Source organism: Saccostrea cucullata, unplaced genomic scaffold (genome assembly GCF_032062105.1).
Source record: "Saccostrea cucullata isolate Sc308-1 unplaced genomic scaffold, CSIRO_AGI_Scuc_v1 ctg116, whole genome shotgun sequence".
Taxonomy (NCBI): Eukaryota; Metazoa; Mollusca; class Bivalvia; order Ostreida; family Ostreidae; genus Saccostrea; species Saccostrea cuccullata.
This window is the reverse complement of record NW_026931870.1, coordinates 226,229-248,070: the sequence shown is the minus strand read 5'-3', so window position 1 is coordinate 248,070 and position 21,842 is coordinate 226,229. Positions and strand designations below refer to the sequence as shown.

General features: G+C 33.8%; 2 protein-coding genes across 4 annotated transcripts; one reads left to right on the top strand and one right to left on the bottom strand.

Moving 5' to 3' along the window:
* Positions 1-3,963: 3,963 nt before the first annotated feature.
* On the bottom strand, positions 3,964-5,083 carry LOC134233819 (probable inactive tRNA-specific adenosine deaminase-like protein 3). Its single transcript, XM_062715873.1, has one exon. The coding sequence runs from the start codon at positions 5,022-5,024 to the stop codon at positions 4,038-4,040; it is 987 nt and encodes a 328-aa protein (XP_062571857.1). The 5' UTR covers positions 5,025-5,083; the 3' UTR covers positions 3,964-4,037.
* A 229-nt stretch (positions 5,084-5,312) lies between these two features.
* Positions 5,313-21,125, top strand: LOC134233794 (uncharacterized). Of its 3 annotated transcripts, none has more exons than XM_062715817.1 (13): positions 5,313-5,457; positions 9,430-9,629; positions 9,946-10,134; positions 10,354-10,466; positions 10,893-11,048; positions 11,270-11,476; positions 12,130-12,153; positions 12,734-12,798; positions 13,062-13,281; positions 13,809-13,963; positions 14,595-14,730; positions 16,379-16,499; positions 18,846-21,125. In XM_062715817.1, exons 2-13 carry the CDS (start codon positions 9,451-9,453, stop codon positions 19,027-19,029), a joined length of 1,749 nt encoding a protein of 582 aa, XP_062571801.1. In that variant the 5' UTR covers positions 5,313-5,457; positions 9,430-9,450; the 3' UTR covers positions 19,030-21,125. The 3 variants fall into 3 exon arrangements, with proteins under 3 accessions (XP_062571801.1, XP_062571800.1, XP_062571802.1); XM_062715816.1 differs by having other exon boundaries at positions 9,427-9,629; XM_062715818.1 differs by lacking the exon at positions 12,130-12,153 and having other exon boundaries at positions 9,427-9,629.
* Positions 21,126-21,842: the final 717 nt, after the last annotated feature.

Below are 21,842 nucleotides of genomic sequence, written 5' to 3'. Positions count from 1 at the left end.
CAGATAATCTATGTTTTGCAATCGCAAATGACTGTTTTCGATGTTAAGTATAGTTTACGGTTGTGAAACATAGATTATCGCGTTAACTATGGTTTACAGATGTGAAATATAGATTAACGTTGTTAACTATAGTTTACGGTTTGTAAACTATAGTTTACAACCGATAAACCTAGTTTATCGATTGTGAAACTATGATTATCTCATTTTTGTGAATTTGCCGTGCCATACATAGATTATCTGATAAATACAGTTTCAAGATTGTAAACTATGGTTTACAAATCTTAACTATAGTTAACGATCGTACATTATAGTTTACAGACGTGAATCTATGTTTATCAACAAAATCTATTGTTAATGTTTTATTACAGACAGATAAACTTAGATTAGCATTCGTAAACTATAGTTAACAACCGTTAAATAAAGTTTCACATATGAAAACTATACTTAACGAATTGTAAACTATAGTTCACGGTTTGTAAACTATAGTTTACATTCGATAAACCTAGTTTATCAATTGTAAAACTATGTTTAGCATGCCAAATTCACAAAAATGAGCTAATCATAGTTTCACAGTCGATAAACTAGGTTTATCGGTTGTAAACTATAGTTTACGGACTCTTAACTATAGTTCACGATATTAGTCTATATTTTACATTTGTAAACCATAGTTAACGCGATAATCTATGTTTCAGAACCGTAAACTATACTTAACACCAAAAACAATCATTTGTATGGCATGCCAAATTCACAAAAATGAGCCAAACCTAGTTTCACAATTGATAAACTAGGTTTATCGTTTGTAAACTATAGTTTACAAACCGTAAACTATAGTTAACGATTCGTTAAGTATAGTTTTCATCTGTGAAACTATATTTAACGGTTGTTAACTATAATTTACGAATGCTAATCTAAGTTTATCTGTCTGTAATAAACGTTAACAATAGATTTTGTTGATAAACATAGATTCACGTTTGTAAACTATAGTTTACAATCGTAAACTATAGTTAAGAGTTGTTAATCATAGTTTCACAAATCGTGAAACTATATTTATCAGATCGTTAACTATAGTTAACGGTTTGTAAACTATAGTTTACAAACAGTGAAATTGTATTTATCAGTTAATCTATGTTTTGCAATCGTAAATGATTGTTTTCGATGTTAAGTATAGTTTCGGTTGTGAAACATAGATTATCGCGTTAACTATGGTTTACAGATGTAAAATATAGATTAACGTTGTTAACTATAGTTTACAGTCCGTAAATTATAGTTTACAACCGATAAACCTAGTTTATCGACTGTGAAACTATGTTTTGCAAATTTTTTGTGAATTTGGCGTGCCATACATTTGCGATCGCAAAACATAGATTATCTGATAAATACAGTTTCACGATTTGTAAACTATGGTTTACAACTCTTAACTATAGTTAACGATCGTAAATTATAGTCTACAGACGTGAATCTATGTTTATCAACAAAATCTATTGTTAAAGTTTTATTACAGACAGATAAACTTAGATTATCATTCGTAAACAATAGTTAACAACCGTTAAATATAGTTTTACAGATGAAACTATACTTAACGAATCGTTAACTATTTAATTTAAACAATATTTTATTCACAGATGTTATTGTGAATAGGATTGGGCAGCAGGCGCAGCCTATTTTAGCCCTCTCCCTACATTTAGGTCAAGGTACAAAACAAATAGTGATAATAAAAGAATGTACAAAAGAAGAGAGAAAAAATACAAACAAAAGTGAACAAAGTAACATAGAAAAAAAACAGAAAAAGTCATATATAGAAAATTAAACAAAAGAGAAAAATAGAATGAACAAAATAACAAAAAGGGCAAATTACAGGGGGAGACAAAATACAAAGTAGTACCGGTTTGGGAGTACTAAATTATATCTATATATAGATATGACAGTGTTTATATAAAACGTTTTGTTGCTGCTATAAATGTATGTACAGCTTCAAATATTTGTATATTAATGTCAAGTCCATGGTTAGAACTACCATTTAAAAATAAATCACATTCAGGAATATTATCACAGTTTATAATATTATGTGTTGATTGAAAGAGTACATCTCTTGGAATTGTATATTTTGGACAGACAATAAAGTAATGATAGGCATTTTCAATACAATCAGTACAATGTTCACACATTGGAGTTTCAGCTAAATGTTGATTATATAAATCTGCTTTCAGATTACTAGCATTATTCCTTATCTGGCAATGTATTATATTATACTTTCTTATTCCAAAATTAAAAAGTTCAATACTTTTCCTACAGAAATGAGATTTTAAAAGACTTTTGAATGAACATATTCCTGGAGCATTTTTAATATAATCTGGCAAGGTATTCCATTGTTTGACTGTAAGGGGAGAAAACTTTCCATATAAGATGTTGTTCTAATATTAGGAATTTTGAATTGAGCATTATTAGTTCTAAGATTATACGAATGACTTGATGGGCGATAAGGTTCAATCAGATCATACAGATACTGTGGAGAATAACCATTAATAATTTTATAAAATAATATTAACTTATGAATTTTTCTCCTTGTTTTTAGGAGATCCCATCCAAGTTCATCATACAATTTTGTACGAGAAGAGTTACACCTTAATCCAGTTATAATTTACGGTTTGTAAACTATAGTTACATTCGATAAACCTAGTTTATCAATTGTGAAACTAGGTTTAGCTAATTTTTGTGAATTTGGCGTGCCATATACTTCGAAGCGCAGTGGTTAAAGTGGATGATCTAATAAAAGAGAGAGAGAAAAAAAGCGGATGCTCTTGGACCAAACCTGCGCTATGGAAAGAGTTCGAATCATACGTGAAGATTTTTCTTTTTTGTTTTCAAATGTCCTAAAAACATGAGTGAAAAATAAATTATTAATAAATTATTTAAACAATGAAATAGAGAATTTGATGTGTAAAAGATGATATAAACCATAAAATTTGGAAAAAATACTACTTTTAGAATTGAGAAATGTCTTTTTTCAGAGCGGGGGATGGCCCTCGTCTTGTACTCCTCCATTCTTTATTTTGTTTTTATTAATATAATAAAATTCTATAGAATGCAACAGAAATGTAAGCATAACTTGGCACTTACAAATAAAGTGTGTTCATACTACAGAAGCATGATAAAACTGCTGCCTTGTTCCTAGTATTTTTGAGGAAAAAAATGGTCTCTTCAGATATTATCAATCTTCTAGTCCCTATTGTGGCTAAAACATGGCTCTGATGGAGACAAAAGAACCATGCCTTGAGTAAAAACCACTGCTCTCTGTCATGTTTGTTTGTTTTTTTTTCGGTCTACCTCTTTATGGACCTGAGTCCCATCTATTTCAAGTATCTCAGGGAAAAAAAACACAACATTTTTTGATTTTATGATTTATTTCCTTCATATCTACATAAGGACAACATCTGTAGCAGGTCTTGATGAAGTTCTTGATACAATCTTCACAGCAAGGATACTGTCGACATTGTTGGCACTTCCAGCTCCCCTCCATATTTTCCTGCCAGCAGGTCAGACATTTCTTTAAAGGTCTCTTCCTGGTCACTTTTACCCATAGGGGCACCATATTTTCTGCCCCGTACTTCCATGTGAAATATTTCATGCACCAGCTACATCCACAGGTCTCCGTGGAAGGGATATCATCCACAAGCCAGTGAGGAAATGGCATTTCACAATGCTCACAAATTTGATAAGTTCTGTGATGCCATCCAGGATAGTCATACACCGTAAATGTACAGTCATGGAAATTCTCCATATCACAGTAATGACATGTTCTTTTCTTGGTCAAATTAAAACATCATTCTCTACATGCATGACTTGAGTCTTTTAATGTAGGAACTCTTACATGTGAATGTAAAGGGATTTATTTCACTAAAAAATAATCTGAATCAATGAGATCAAATAATTGGTTTAATAAAATTCACAACTTGAAAAGGCTTTTCACTGCTATAAATACAATTTCATTTCTACATGACTGTATATACTAGTATATAAATACAAATGAATTTATAAAGCTATCTATTTGGAGGTAATGGACATTTATAAACTTCAAAGTTATGATTTAAATCTTTTTCAGTATGAATCTTAAATCTTGATCCAAGTCCTCCGTCCTCATGAGAATGAATATAAAACACTCGACCAATCCTTGAATGCACTAATGCCATAGCACACATGACACAAGGTTCCGTGGTTGTGTAAAGGTCAAATCCAGTACATAGATACTGCATGTCACTCTTGGCTTGCACATTATGAACCTCACTGATTTTTCCTAATGAATTTCCAGGCATTCCTCCACAAGCATCCTGCTGTTGTGTAGTTGTAGAGAACTGGTCTTCTGAACTATTTTCCGAGTTGATGTTTTTTTCAATGTTCCACATTCCTCCGCCTTGGTTGCGAGCAACTTCATCAATACACAACATAACATCATGATGTAAAGGGTGACCCAGATGTCTTCTGTCACAAGTCTTTGCCAGGACTTTGTCATCTGTGGGATTAACGATCAGTGAGGCACTCAATGACCCTTCTCTCTCCTTCTGTTGAATCACCTCCTGTATGTGTTTTTCTATTTTATTTAGTTCATCTGTTGTAAAGTAAGACAAAGTTAAAAGTTTTGTCACTTTTTTATCCTCATGAAAAGAAACTGGCCAGTAGAGTTTTGATTCTTCGTATTGCTTTCTTGTCAGTGGCTTTAGTTTGGGCACTTTGATCAGAAATGGTTTTCCTAAGCAGTTGTATTTTGCTTCAGATAGAACTTTTTCTATGTTTGAGTTTTCTCGGTCATGGCACACAATCACCTGCAAAGGACCATCTTTGCCATTACAAGACCTTACTCTTTTCAGATGTTGTAGGCCCTCCAGTGGAAAATCTTCACATAAAGCCTTCACCACTGAAACCGTTTCCCTCTTGTTTTGAATCACAGATGCGTAAATATCAGTTAATTCTACATCTTTTGTAAAACGACAGTCTAGAATGGCTATTGGATGACGATGTGAGATTGACATGCTAAAATCAACAGGACAGAGTCGGTAATTAATGAATAATTTGCTCTTCGGTCAACTCAAGTCAAAATCAGCACAGGATATCGAATGCAAAAAAGTAAAGCAAAATAAAGAAATAAACAATTTATTTCCGGAATCATGTCATCGAAACAAGTTAATTTAAGTGGTCATTACGAATAAAAAGTTAAATTGAATTAATTACACATAGATGTATTGGTATTTAATACTAAATTTTTTTAACGATGTATAAATAAAATAAAAGCAATCAAAGAAAACATTAAACATCGGAATCGTGATTCAGACATATGGCCTTCACCTTTTGTCGTCAAGAAACAAGACCAAAAAAGAAGATGTGATAAAAAGACATAAAAAGGATCGATATGGAGTCTTAAAAATATTTATAATCTTGATAAAGCAAGTGTATCCCCATGCTAAGGTAACTTGCGTAGTTGTCAAAGGAGTTAAAATTATTTGTAGTCAAAACTCGCAAAGAACAGGGTAGATTACTCGATAGGCCTATGCAGTATATTTTACCTCAAACACAGCATTGATGAACGCAGATCATCACTTTTGCCTTTGTAAATGGAGTAAATAAATGAAACTAAAATGTTTAATTAATTAGATTTTGGCTCATTTAATGTAAATGTGTGATTTCAAGCTATTTACATCATACTCTGAATCATCAGGTTGGGCACAGTTCCTTTTTCGGGGAAGTATTACTATAAAAGGGAACTATTATGCATTTCAGTAATAAAAAACATTACTGAAATTGGGAATTTTCACTCATTTATCCTCTATTGTCATGTTTGTTAGGTCACCTGAGTAAACTCAGGTGACCTATTGCTATCCGTTTTCGTCCGTCGTCGTCCGTCGTCCGTCGTGTGTCGTGTGTTGTGTGTCGTGTGTCGTGTGTTAACATTTGAACATTTTCAGCTTCTTCTCTGCAACCACTGAACCAATTTCAAAAATTTGGCACAAAGCATCTATGGGTGAAGGGGAACAAAAATTGTGAATTTCATGATCCCTGCCCCCCTGGGGCCTGAGGGGTGGGGCCAAAACCACTAAAATTAATGCAATCTTTAAAAATCTTCTTCTTTACTCCTGGACATCAAGCAGTCAAATTATTTGCATGATTGTAATCAGCATTGAGTCCTCTACCAAAATTGTGAAATTCATGGCCCTGGGGTCAGGGGTTCTAGTGCTAGGGCGGGGCTAAATAAGTATATAGTGAAAATGCATTATTTCTTTGAAAATCTTCTTCTCTGCTCCTGGGTATTAAATAAACCAACTAAGTACACAGTTATGATGAGCAAGAGTGCCTCTACCAATTTTGTGAATTTTATGGCCCCAGGGTCAGGGGTTCTGGTGTTAGGGTGGGGCTCTATTGATTATATAGTAAAAATACATGATTTCTTTGAAAATCTTCTTCTCTGCCCCTGGGTATTAAATAAACCAAGTAAGTAAATAGTTATGATGAGCAAGAGTGCCTCTACCAAAATTTTGAATTTTATGGCCCCAGGGTCAAGAGTTCAGGTGTTGGGGGGGGGGGCTCTATTGATTATTTAGTGAAATTACATGAATTCTTTGAAAATCTTCTTCTCTGCTTCTAGGTATTAAATAAACTAACTAAGTGCATAGTTATGATCGGCAGGAGTGCCTCTACAAAAATTGTGAATTTTATGGCCCCAGCATCAATTGTTCTGGGGGGGACTTTATTGTTTATAAAGTGAAAATACATGAATTCTTTGAAAATCTTCTTCTCTGCTCCTAGGTATTAAATAAACTAACTAAGTACATAGTTAATAAGCAAGTGTTCCTCAACCAAGATTGTGAATTTTATGGCCCCAGGGTCAAGGGTTCTGGTGTGGGGGGAGGGGGGGTGCTCTATTGATTATAGTGAAAATATGTGAATTCCTTGAAAATCTTCTTCTCTGCTCTTAGGTATTATATAAACTAACTAAGTGCATAGTTATGATAAGCAAGTGTGCCTCAACCAAAATTGTGAATTTAATGGCCCTATCATCAAGGGTTCTGGTGTTGGGGGGAGGGCTCTATTGATTATATAGTAAAATTACATGAATTCTTTGAAAATCTCCTTCTCTGCTCCTAGGTATTAAATAAATTAACTAAGTGCATAGTGATGATGAGCAAGAGTGCCTCAACCAAAATTGAGAATTTTATGGCCCCAGGTACAAGGGTTCTGGTGTTGGGGGGGGGGGGGGGGGTCTATTGATCATATGGTGAAAATACATGAATTCTTTGAAAATCTCCTTCTCTGCTCCTAGGTATTAAATAAACTAAGTGCATAGTTATGATGAGCAAGAGTGCCTCTACAAAAATTGTGAATTTTATGGCCCCAGCGTCAATGGTTCTGAGGGGGGGGGGGCTTTATTGATTATAAAGTGAAAATACATGAATTCTTTGAAAATCTTCTTCTCTGCTCCTAGGTATTAAATAAACTAAGTAAGTGCATAGTTATGATGAGCAAGAATGCCTCTTCTAAAATTATGAATTTCAATGCCCCAGGGTCTGGGGTTCTGGTGTTAGGGTGGGGCTCTATTGATTATATAGTGAAAATACATTAAATCTTTGAAAATTTTCTTCTCTGTCTCTGGGTATGAAGCAGATGAACTACCTATATAGTTATGATGAGCAAGGACCCTAATCTTGCAGAATTATGAATTTCAAGGCCCCAGGGTCACGGGGTGGGGGGGGGGCTCTACTTATATACTGAAAATGAATTAATTGTTTGAAATCTGGTCCTTAATTGTATTTAGAAAACATTTATTTACTTTTTGATAGGCAATTTTAAGGGTGCCTTTTAAAAATTTGTGCAACATAGGGTCAGGGGTTTATGTCAGAGTGTTAGGGGCACTACTGATTATTGATGAATATTACTGATTAGTTGGAGTGCATTTTTGTTCCCCTATGCGTATGGGTATTCAGTAACCAAGCTAAGCAACTGCTAAGTTTATTGTTATGATGATCAATGGTGCCCTTACAAAATTGTGAATGCCATATAGCATCTGGCTTAAAACATGAATCAAATTCAATACACTGTAACTGGAAAGTTGTTGCATAATGCTCAGGTGACCTATAAGGCCCGTGGGCCTCTTGTTTTGAATATAAGATAAAGTGCAAGAACATTTTGACATCCTCTAAATATTTATTGTCTATTAAGTGTATGTGTGCTCAAAACTGCAATATTTATTGCTGCTAAAAGCTGAAAAAGAGTTATCCAATATTTCTATGATATAGATTTCTTATGGAAGCTTACCTGTGTTAAAATTGTGATAAGGGATACGTTCAGCACTTGCTAAGTTGTTCATGAGATTATTCGTTCTAATTTAATTATTAGATTCCATACTTTTAGTACCATTCATCAACAGGGAAAATGATTAAATCTCATTTTACTCTTTTCTGCAGCACTGAAGGACCAAATTTTTCGGTCAGCAAGGTTTGTTTGACAAAGATTAAACACGTCACATCGTATCTTTAATGCACTTTTTATTTGATAAATGGATTAGAGCCATTATTTAAAAATTGTGACAAAAATTACGGAATTGAGTAATGTTTTTATTACTGAAAAGAGTAATAGTTCCCTTTTATAGTAATACTTCCCTGAAAAAGGAACTGTGCCCAACCTGTTCATTACAGTACATTTAGGTGAGTATAAAATCGAAATATGTCACTGCATCATTCAGAGTAAGATTTTCTATCTATCCATGAAAAAATGCTAATTAAAAAATAATTCAGGAAGGTGGTTCAAGTTATGGGGTAGACCTTGCTTTACCAGTTCCCAGATCTGCAAGATTCACATGTTCAATGCACTATGACGCAAGATTTATGTCGCTCAACCTATGTGGGTTAATATTGCACATTTTTCAACTGATAAGGGTTAGTTTTTTATCTACCTGAAAGATTAGGGTTAGTCTTTGAACAATTTTTTGACTGATTAGGGTTAGTCTTGCATCTGTCCAACAGATAAAGGCTAGTTTCCACTCATCTGAGACTCATAGGTGCTTGGTTTCAGGACCGACCAGGAGGGTGTATTTTTTGTTGTGTTTTAACATACTTTTTAATATAAAAATAAAAAAATAGCTGAAATTAGCACATAATGTTATCAGAGTAAAAACATGACAATATCATTGCTATTTCAGGGGGAACCTCATTTCACACTTGATTTTTATTTACATGTATATCTAATTTTTCCATACTGGTATTGGTAAACAGGTACAAGTCAAACGGCACCTAGCAAACCTAGAAAAACCCACATTACACAAAAAACACCCTCCTTAAACCAAGCACTTTGGATTTACGTATATACATGTAGTACTTGTAATATGCTCAATAATGCAAAGAAACTTTTTTGGATACTTAAAAATTCCTTACAATTTTTTAAAAGCAGGGCTTGTGAAGTGAGCAGAGGATGACTAAGAACCACTTTGCGGTGCTAGGATTAAAGGCGGGGGCCACAGAGGAGGAGATCAGGAAGTCCTACAAATCCCTGGCCATAAAGTTCCACCCCGACAAAAACAAGGATGCCGGGGCCGAGGAAAAGTTCAAAGAGATCGCCGCAGCTTACGAGTATCTAAAGAGTCAAGACAGGTGGGATTTTATACAGTAGATAAATCATAAAGAATTGCAATTCAGAGACTGTTATTGATCCATGGAGAAAAGACACAAGTGATTCAGTGATTTTTTTTATTGAAAATTATTTATTGAAGTTTTATTATTAAAAATAGAAATTAAGATTCTACAGAAAGCATTCTTGATAATGATATAGGAAAATACCCCATTACTGTATTGATATACAACAATTTTCCTAAACTAAGGGTTATGTGCTGCTAACATACATTTGATTTTTTGAAGTAAACATTCCTTTGAGAACTCTGAACTATACAGGGGTTATTTTGGATTACAGAAGAGAGATCTTGGAGAGAGATTTAAACAGGCCAAAAGAACAGAAAACTACTAAGGTTCCTCCAAATTTCACTTACTACAGCTCCAAAGAAAACAAATCTGATAAAGACGACTCGGCATATTCCAGTAAATACAAGGGAACAAGCTTCAAAACGAGGTTTGACTTCAAAGAACCGCACGACTTTTCCTGGTAATCATGACTTACTTTTGTTTTCTATATCATTTTGTAAATGATTTCATGCAATAGTTTGATTTTACAAATAAATAAATAAGATAAGCAAAGGTGCAGCTAAATCACAAAATATGCAATATATTCCAGAATTTTATTCACATATTTAAAAAAAAATGTATAATAGAGATTGATGCTTTTTTCTTTGTTTTTATTTATGTGTGAATCATTGTGGTTCAGGTCTCATACTGACACAAAGGAAACAAAAGGGAAGAAGAAGAAGGCGACCCAGAAAGCTCGACGGAAGCCGTGGAGTCAGGAATGGAACGAGCCCGACGAAGATTTTGTTCCTGGTTATTATTGTTTTCTTGTTTTAAGTTACAATATGTAATCTAAGGAATTATTACTTATAAAGTATACTAGAATAGCATCTCTAACCTATCTTTATTTTATGTGATGCAGCAAATATCTACATACGAAATGCATACACTACAGATTAAAGAAGGCCAAAGGAAGACACCTTTTGATTTTTTAGATCATTGAGTCATTGACAAGATTATTTGTATTTCCTTTATCATTCATGTTAAACAGTATCTTGTATTTCTCAAATAAAAAGTTTCATTTTATTCTCTATGGAGTATTCTGGACTCTTCAAGTTTGTATCTCTTTAGCTGTCAGAAAGCTCTATTCTAACCTATTACATGTTGTAACCAATAATTTACACACAGAGGACATACTATTCCTAATTCTGACTTGCAAATATTTTGTTCTTTTTTTAGGCTTTGGTGATGAGAGCAGGTCCTTTTCGTTTGCCTTTAAGACGTTTGTGGATGATCTGGACTCTCATTTTTCCATGTTTTTCAAAGCCTCCGCTCCGTTCGAGTTTTCTGCTTTCTATGGCAATAAAGAAGATCCATTTGCTCAGTTCTTCTCAAGTAAGTTTAGTAATAAAGTCTGCTTTACACAGTAATTCATAACATTTTGTGGTTTAATGAATCAGGAATTATTAATGAACTTCTAGTATTTAACAAGGAAGAAAACAGTATCAAAGGCTGAAGAATTGACTTCAGTAATGATATAAAAAATATGTTGTTATAAAATTATGTGTGAGAATTCAACCTGCCCAGCTCACCTAAACTTTCCATTTATTCTGTAGGTTCAGGAGAAGCAGGTGAATTTTCTAAGAAGAGAGAGAAGGAGAGGAAGAGAGACGTGGCAGATGAGTATGGATTTAACGAGGATCTGAATGAAGAATTCCTGTTTTCTCCTCGACAAGGGAAGTCTCGGATGTACAACCATTTCTCGGACTCCGATGATGAACCAGCATTCAGGTTCAGCATGTCTGAGTCAGAGTCTGATCCAGGTAATAAAAATCAATACTTAGTCCCAAGTCAAAAATAACTGTACTTAATAGTTTACACCCTGAGACATTGTTTATCAATTAGGAAATAACTATCTTCTAATTTGGTATTTGTGACTGTTAATGCTGATTTAATGGTCGCAAACTGAGTTTTACCGGTGACGAGTAAGCGGAGCCTATAAAACGGATGTTTGTGACTGATGGTTGCATATACCAAATTAGAAGATCAGTTATTCCCATTCTAATGCAATCCATGCATTTTGTTTGTTGTTTACGTCATATTTTGTTGAGAGTCGCTATATAAAATATGTCACGGAACATTGTGTTTTTGCATCGCTCTATTATAACGTCACAATGAAAAGCTTCACTCACGTTAATGCTCGTTTTACTGCCTCAAACATCAGTGCATTAGCCAATCAAAAGGTGTTTTACAAAGTAATTGCATTAGAATGTCATTCGAAGTGCTTTTTCAATATGAAAATTTGGTCAGCCAAGAAGAGCTATGTACCATGGTAAAATGAGTTTGCTGCTGTAATAAGTGATTGTTTAGAAGTTCTCATTTTACTTCTACCATAAGTGTAAAATTTGGAGCTTGAGTTTAAAATATTGTTATTTTGAGAAAAACAAGGGAAAAACATTTGTGGTAAAAAATTCAGGATTTGGCTTTTATCGTTTTTATGGTAAGGTCTTATATATTTAGCATGGAAAGCTTGTGACATTGTGCTGTGTCAAATTTTTGTTTTCAATTTGAACAAAATTTTGAATTTTTTTCTTTACTTCTAGGAAACTGTTCTACAAGTTAATGATATTTATTTGGAAAAAAAAAAAGATAAATTAGTAACTTCTGAAGTGAATTTGCCTGGCATGTAAGGCCATCTTGTCATGAGAATATTTAGTTCGTGTCATCTGGTAATATTTCACGAAAAATTAAGAGATCTCTGGTTGATGTGTTTGCATGAATTTTGCATTTCTAATCAAAATTAAGTTTACTGGTATACTAATTCAACTTACCGGTATTTCAGGCTCAGCTCTCTATATTATTAGTCAACATTGTTCATGATCCTTATGCATGTATTAATGCAGATGTATTGAAGAAAATGTTAGAATGAATCTATATGAAGTAACCATGCTTCATTGCAGTATATATTAAATATGCATGTTGATACGGAAGGAGTGCTATAAGTTGACTGTGATAAAAAAAACATGTAGTTTCAGTACAGACAGAAATTCTGATACATGTACTACATTGTATTTGTGCAGATGATTATGAAGAAACCCGATTTAAGTGCTCTTTCTGTGGGAAAATGTTAAAAATAGAAGCTCTGGTAAGTTTAACCTCTTTAATAAGATAGAATTTTAATAATGACTTGCTTGTAACTGAAAGTGAGAGGAGAATCAATACTAGTTAACTTGTATACAGGCATGTATATCAGTTCACAAAATTTAATTATACCTTTACAGAAAACAATTATAACTGTCTCTGTAACTTTGAAGTTAATGCATGAAATAAACATTTGATTGAAAGATTCTGTAACTATGATGACCATTTCAGTTGACCTTAAAGTAACAGATTTTCAATACTTTATAGAAGACTCATGAACCTGCCTGTGGTCGGCGCCAGAAGAAAGAAGTGAACATTGACAGCGATGATGAGTATTTTGACCACAATGGGTATTCCTCTAAGTACGGCCCCTCCAGTATCCCCGGGGACTGGCGGGGGACCCACGAGGAGCTTCTGAGACACATCCGGAGACAGCGCAGGGCCGCCAAGGCCAAGAAACGCGAGGAGGAGTTAAAGAGTGATCTAGGTAATTACTGCTTAATTTACTGCTCATTCATTTAATGTTTTCAAAAAATTATAAAATTGGCTTAAATATTGAATATATGAATTTTATAAACAAGAAGGAATACATCTTCGCTAGCCAAGTGTCTGATTCGTTTCTGAATCGGACACTTGGCTAGCGAAGATGGAAGGAATATGGCATGAAGGAGGATCATTCTATAACTATGACATCATTAACTTGATACAGTTTTCAGTTTTGAACAGAAAAAGCCTCAAAATCACTTGTTTCAGGTGTTATTTTTCTTTAGAAAACAGTGCCCACAGTTGTTGACCAATTCAATTTCCAGATATGTTGTGTAAAATTGTTTTTAAAAGATTATATTTCACAAAATTTTTATTGGCAATGCATGTGCACTATATTATCTGTGGTCTCTTTATCTAGCATGAATTCTCAGCATTGGAGAAAATAAGTGATCCTTAAAATGAAAAATTTTAAAAATAAGAACAGATCTTCTTAACAAACTAAGCCTTTGTTGGTTGATTTGGTTTCAGAGACTGTGGTGTGTAGCTGGTGTGGGAGGTCATTCAGTAGGAAGGCCGCGGAGCGTCACGTCCCGTTCTGTGAAAAGTGGACAAAGGACCATGGTCGCCCCCAGAGTCCAACATTTATGTACCACACAAAAAGCAAGGCAGACAGGGCCAAAGAGGTGGGGACAGTACACATATTAAAAAAAAATACAGTATATGTCCTAGCTGTACAGTGTTCCATCTTTGCAGTTTATTGAAACTTGATGTAAATAGGACAATTTCATTGATCACTTCAAATTGTCAAGGAGTTTCTATGATTGTTTTCACTAAATGGGGATAGTAGGATGGCAGTCTTGTAGTTTTATATTACAGATTTCAGTAAATGGAGATGGTCAGTAGTAGACTCTTGTAATGTTCATACAATAAAACTAAGTTAACATCAACAGTGCAAAGTTACTGATATACTGGTAGCAAAGATGTTTTAGTGTCTTTTGCAACATTTGCTGATTTGATGTAAAATTTGACACTTTAAATGAAGCAAAGATATACATGTAAATTACTCTAGTCAATCTGCAACTTTCAGAGTATAACCAATTTTAATTTGAGGGCTGCAGTCTTATTAGATATTTGTTATTGAGCAGTTTTCAATTCCTATGGATGTTTTTAAACAATGTAGCATTGAAAGGGATATAGCTAAATTTATTAGGATATTTTACAGACAAACATGTGAATATTGAGCTTGCATTATGATATTAAGCAAAATTTAATTATGTCCAGGGTATGAAATAATTTTGATTGATTTCTTAACAGTACTCAAAGAAAGTCCCCAAACCCAAAAGACATCGAACTCCCCACGAGGAGAAAGACTCTCCCCCTACAACACACAGAAGTAGGAGTCGACCCACCAGCTACCCCGATCACAAGGACCCCCAACCAAAACAGAAAGGTTAGAATCTAAAGCTTACTACAAGGGCTGAAAAATAGCAGGGATCAACACTAACAGTTGTCCAATCGCCCAGGACAAGTAAATTCTCAGTTCGGGGAAGTGAAACTGTCGATGTACTTGTCTGATCGGGCAAGTGGATATTTCTGATAGAATCACTTTTTTTAATCTTGCATTAGTTTATAAACAACACAATAATTTGAAACAGCACATTGTTTTTGCATTAGGAATCCCTTCATAGCGTTTCTGGATCATACCTTAATTCATTCAAAAAAAGGTTCGTTATTCTGTTTTCTTTCTTAGTTTACAAAATTATGCTTTCCGTCTGACAACTTAAGTTACATTCATATTATGAAATAGATATTATAGAACAGGTTATTTATTCTCTTAAAGAATATAAAGAGCACCAGTTATTCTCGGTGGTGAGTCGGTGCATGATGTATCTTGATTCAAAACATGGCAACTTGTTTTCCGTTAAGCCCAACCTAAATTTTTTAGGGAAAAATATTTTAAAATTTAAAAAAAGAAATTGGAAGAAAATAATATTCCTGCAGGATAATAAATGACAGGAAAGTGGTTTACATATATTTACAAATTGTAGCATCTGCCAACACTGCCATATCAACATTTCCCGGGCAATTAAGTTCAAAATAGAAATTAATTTATAACTGTTTAATATTTACAACAACAAATTAAGATACAGTTACTGAATTTTCTCCTTTAAAAATTTTGGGCTACCAAGTTTTACCTTTGGACAATTCAAAATTGTAGTTCACTATAAAAGTTACATGGTCAAAATTCACTTGCCCTACCTGAATTTTTGCTTGCCCTACCATAAACTAATACTGTATTTATAAATATTTCAAAAAAGCAGAAGACAAATGCTGAGTAGATCATGCAATCATGATAAAATTTCACATCCCCGTCCCCAAAATTCAGTAGATCCGGATGTAGGGCAATGGGATTTGTCATCCCCTTTTCTATGTGTGTGTTAAAACAAATGTGAAGGAAAAAATTATATTTACTTTGACAAAGAAGAAGAAATTGAAAAGGTGCCATGAATTTTTAGCTTTTAAAAGTAGATTATGTACTAGAATTTTGGAATTTAGTTTTTATATTGGAAACTTTTCTTCAATTCTCAAAAATATCTTTTTACTGGTAAGTGGTAATAAGGCTTTTATTAATAAAAGTTAAATGCCAAATTGGTTTCATCGTTGCAAACCATGGCCAAAATGTACAATCCTCTTCAGATCCTCTTGACACCAGACTGTGGCTTGAGACGATGAATTAGTTTATGAATATAAAATGTTTGGTGCATTTGTGGGAGTTTGCTCCCTTACATCAATTTTATCTTCCAGCTTTGCCTTTGTGAAATTTAAACAACACAGAGCTTTGCTAATTCCCTTCATAATAGCTTGTTTAAAACTTTATAGCATAAATGTAATGTAGTGATGTAAAAGTGCAAATGATAAGAAATATTTTTTTTTCATTTTTTTTTAAATAAAATTTTTATCAAATTCATTAATAGACAAGTGCTTTTATTTTGCTAGGGAAAAAGACTCTCTCTGTTGAAGAGTATATAGATAATTGTACATGTACTTCAGTGTCTTTTTGGTAAAAAATAACCAAGTTTTCTCTAATTTGTTTACAGAGAAACATTTCCCCACCTCCAGTACTGGGCTACACCCGGCCACTCCAAGGTCATCGTACACCCCCAAGTCAACCACCCACACTCCCAGAAATCACACCCCAAGATTCAAATCTGATGCTGAGTGAGTAGATGTTTCCTTCATATTTATACCCTTCTCCCCTGGAGAGGGGATATACTGTATTCCTCTTGTCTGTCCCTGACAAATTTTCAATTTAAGTTCTTTTTTTTGCAACTACTTTCCACAGATGCTTGATATTATATAGCAGACTCTTTATTTTTTCATCAAATTTTTCTCAGCAAATTACTCAAGGCAGATGCTTGAAATTTTAAGAATGTATAGTATTTCGTTAACTGAACTTGTGTGTATATATTCACAGGAAAGCATATATTCACATCAGAGTGGGGGTATTTTTGGTGAGGACTGGCTTACAAACTTCTAGGTTAACATGTACAGACTAGTTTAAATACCTCAGAAATTTGTCAGAGTAAAGGAAAATTGCAATCCTAAATTTATACCACAATCAATAGAGGATAGTACTGTTTTCCTGCATTTGTTTTCTTAAATTTTGAATGGTGAGTGTGATAATAACTACAGTTCTGTAGCTCGCTGGTCTGAAAAATTGGGATGGATGACCACAGAGCTACAGTGCCACCCATTGAAAATGGTGTATATTTATTATTATTACACACAAATAAAATTGCTGACTAATTAAAAGGATACCTCATTGGTAGGATTTATTTTAAAACAAATGTGTTTTGGGTTCAAAAGAGTATCACTGTTTTGTAATTGTCAATTGATCAAATCATTTGCAATTGACCTTTTGTCAAAATCATAGAATGTTTTAAATTGCCATGTACATGGCTGAGGTATATAGTACCTGTCATGGCAACATTCATCTTTCCATCAGCCTCATTCTCAGTGTTAAAAAAGTCCTTAACTTCATTAAAATTCCTACCTTGTTCACACTTATATTGTCAGGCAAAATTCCATTTTTCAGACTCATGATCTCTGACCCTTAACCTAATAACCTTTTTGATGGTTCCTTAATTGTCCAAGTTTTACATACCACATGCCTAATTTTCTTGTCACATGTTTTTAGCTCACCTGAGCCAAAGGCTCAAGTGAGCTTTTCTGATCAAAATTTGTCCGTTGTCTCTCGTCGTTGTCGTCATCGTTGTCGTCATCGTCGTTGTAAACTTTTCACATTTTCATCTTCTTCTCAAGAACCACTGGGCCAATTTCAACCAAACTTGCTACAAAGTATCCTTGGGTAAAGGGAATTCAAGTTTTTTCAGATAAAGGGCCATGCCCTTTTCCAAGGGGAGATAATTATGAATTAGAGAAAAATTAATGGCATTTTTAAAAATCTTCTCAAGAACTGCAGGGCCAGGAAAGATGAAACTCATGTGGAATCATCCTTAGGTATTGTAGATTCAATTTGTTCAAACCGTGATCCTCGGGGATAGGATGGGGCCAAAATGGCCAATCAAAGTTTTACATAGGAATATATCTATAGGAAAAATCTTGAAAAATCTTCTTCTCAAGAACCATTGAGACAGAAAAGATAAAACTCATGTGAAATCATCCTCAGGTATTGTAGATTCAAGTTTGTTCAAACCATGATCCCCGGGGGTAGGGAGGGGCCATAATGGCCGTTAAAAGTTTTACATAGGAATATATAGGAAAAATCTTTAAAAATCTTCTTCTCAAGAACCACTGGGCCAGGAAAAATGAAACTCATGTGGAATCATCCTCAGGTAGTGTAGATTCAAGTTTGTTCAAATCATAATCCCCTGGGGTAGGGTGTGGCCAAAATGGCCGATCAAATTTTTACATAGGAATATATAGGAAAAATCTTCTTCTCAAGAACCATTGAGACAGGAAAGATGAAACTCATGTGAAATCATCTTCAGGTAGTGTAGATTCAAGTTTGTTCAAATCATGACCCCCGGGACTAGGATGGGACCATAATGGCCGTTAAAAGTTTTACATAGAAATATATAGGAAAAATCTTTAAAAATCTTCTTCTCAAGAACCACTGGGCCAGGAAAGATGAAACTCATGTAGAATCATCCTGAGGTAGTGTAGTTTCAAATTTGTTCAAATCATGACCCCCGGGGCTAGGGTGTGGCCATAATGGTCGACCAAATTTTTATATAGGAATATATAGGGAAACCTTTTAATATCTTTTCAAGTACCGTTCTTCAAAGCCATGATTAGTGATATTTATATGGAATCATCTTCAGGTAGTGTAGATTCTAGTTTGTTCAAATCATGATCCCTGGGGGGTTAAAATTCAAGCCCCCCCCCCACCTCAGTAAACTTTCAGTTCTGATCTGATATGTGCTTTTTCTTAGCTGATGTTCTCAGGTGAGCGCTGTGGCCCCTGGGCCTCTTGTATTTCCAATATCTGTAAATATAGAACTATCCTGGAAGGATTCCTAAATTGTGACGTTTCTGTTCCAGGTCTAAGCAGGGCACCACCACGGGCGCGTACTTCGGAGTGTCCGGTTCTCAGTTTGGTGCCAAGAGTTCAAAGTATGGAGGCGGGCTTAAAGGTTCCTCAGTTCACGGAACCGGGGTCAAAGGGTCAAGTACCAAGGGGACAGGAATATACCATAAACCCACTCATGTTAAATTTGCTACATAAAGCCCACCATTTAACCAGCTATTTAAAGTGCTTCAGAATTTATTTCTTGCTGCAAGTTATGACTGTATGTATTATTAGGAATGAAGTGAAAAAAGTGATTTTCTTTTAGCTTCAAATTTTTGAAGTTTTTGATAATTTCTCTGTTGTTTTAACAGAAATAATGGGAGGGGGGTATTTTTTTTTTTACATTATTACACATTGATATTATTTTTTTTTCTTTCTTTTCACAGACATTATGTAGCAATCCTTTTGTCACTAACTTGCCTGATTTTTGATATTTATGCATCAAAATTTATACAAAAGTTAAAATTAGTTGAGGTCAGTAAATATTTGATCATTTTAGAAATAGTAGTAAATGAAATGTTTTTTCCTACACCATTTACATTGTAGTCTTTGTATAATCTTGATTTTCCCCCCTTTATTATTTTTCCAAAACTGTCACATGTTATTCACTTAATATACTATCTGTTCCTTCCTTTTAAATTATTTCTGCTTCTTTTCAACTCATATTATTTTTCCTGGTTTTAGGTAGCCATTCAAACTGTCAGGGGGTTAGAATGATAAGGATGGTCAAACATTTCTCAGTTTACAATATGTATTTATAATTACAATCTCTTTTAAATGTCTCAATCTTTGAAGAATTACAGACTTACTAAAAGTGCAATAATTTCTGAGATGAGAAGCTATAGATGTCGTTAATAAAGAATTGAACTGATTACATCTTTTGTCAATTTACATGTACTATCGAAATAAGAACATGTATTCTCATTTTTATTGTCTTTCTTTATACCAGTTTATTGAACTAATTTTATTCTGTAAATTAATGTGTCTTCCAACCATTTAATCAATTGATCAGTGCTATATACACTGTATATATATCCTAATTTCAAGAATTGAGGAGGTTTTATCTATAAAGAAATAAATTGGAGACTGTATGTTTTGCCGTATTTTATGAATTTATTCTTATTTGTAAAGAAGTGCCACGGCATGATAAAAAAATGTTCTGGTAATTTGTATATGATTTATTTAACAATAGCACAGAAACTTTTGATTCAGATACTTGAATGTTTTTTTTTTTTTTCTAAACAACGATGTACATGTAGATATGTTAACTCCTCATACATGTAAAAACTGTTTTTCATGTAGTTATTTTGATTGTGTGCTAATTTTATTGATAAACTTTTTGCACTTAATTATCCACCAAGTTTTGTATTACTGAAATCTACAAGAATGTTTATTTTTGTGATTCCAAAGTTTTAAACACCAGTATATAAATCTATATACAATAATATGCCTGGGAGTGGTTCATTATTGATCTGTTTGGAATTTTAGGCTTCATTCATATTAAAAAAAATATTTTATAAATTATATGCATGCTTTTATAAAAACAGCAATTTTCTTTGATTTCACTCCTGATTTATTAACAGTGCCAATTTATAACAAAATCTTGTTTGAAACTGCCATTCAATTTATTTGAAAAATATTACTTGACAAACACAAGTCTGTAAAGTAAATGATTTATTTCTTGTGATTATATATATTTTGTTTCTGATTAATTTATTTCAAAATTCCTATTCTTTACTTATTTTCTAAAATGTAGCTACCTCAGTATTATATTTTTGGTTAAGGAAAAAATATTTGCCATGGATGAAGAAGTTAAAGTATTTAAAATTCTGCAGTGTTGTAGATACTGGAGGATTGATTTGCCTTGTAGGATGTAAAGATATTTTTTTTCAAATTCAGATGTTTATAGAAGTGCTAAATACATATGTCGAACATGAACAAACGTTGTGTGGTTTACATACACCTGTGATACACGTATTTTGTCTTTTTTACATTGTATGTTTTCATTTTCCTCATCCGTCCATTTTATAAGAAAAATATTTTACCAGAATCTTTCACACAGTGATATGGAAAAGGATGCATTAGCAGATGAAGTTTCTTTAGCAGCATATTTTCCTTGTAAACTAATTGTTATTTATTTTTTCTCTGCATGAAAGTTGATCAACTTTTTGTTTTACACACATGTGTGATATTGTTTTTTGTTACTGGATTGTGATTCATTGTTTTTCTTCAATAAATGGGATAGTTTCTAATTATTTGGTTTTGATTTAAATCTAGAAACTTTTTCTAACATGGATGATTTCCACTAGATTAAGGTGTGTCAAGGTCGACTTAATTGTGTGACTCTGAATGGGAACTGAATGGCAAACATATCTATGTGAAAGACTAATTCATGAAATTTACTAAGCATGATTAGAGTACCTTGCTTTCTTGTAGGCCAACATCGCAGGAAAGGGGGGGGGGGTCGAAAATAACAGTTGACTGTGTTTTGTGTGTAGTTACTGCCGGGCTACGGGCAAATATATCTCTGTTTAAGATTTAAATTATTGAAACTTACTAAATTGTGATAAGAGTACCTTGATTTCTTGTAACGCAACGTCGCGGGAAGGGGGAGGGGTCGGAAATAAAAGTTGGCTGTATTTTGAGTGAAGCTACTGCCGGGACAGGTGAAGAAATGTAAAACCTTTGGTGTGATTAAAGATCTTTTAAGTGACAGCCAGTAATATTTTGGTTAATAAAATTCGTTTTAGCTGACCTAAGTCAAAGCCCGGGGTTTATAGTTTACAAACAAGCATCAGAGTTCCCTGTGAGGAATCCTCCCCGGGAGTCCGAATCTGTCTTCTTCTCCCCCCGCCACACTCGCATCGTGTCCAATCAATTCTCCTTAATTAACAACTACACTGCCCCTCTGTTTCATCTTAAAATGGGACGAAAAATTAACAGAATTCGTTAATTACTGAAAGGGGGAT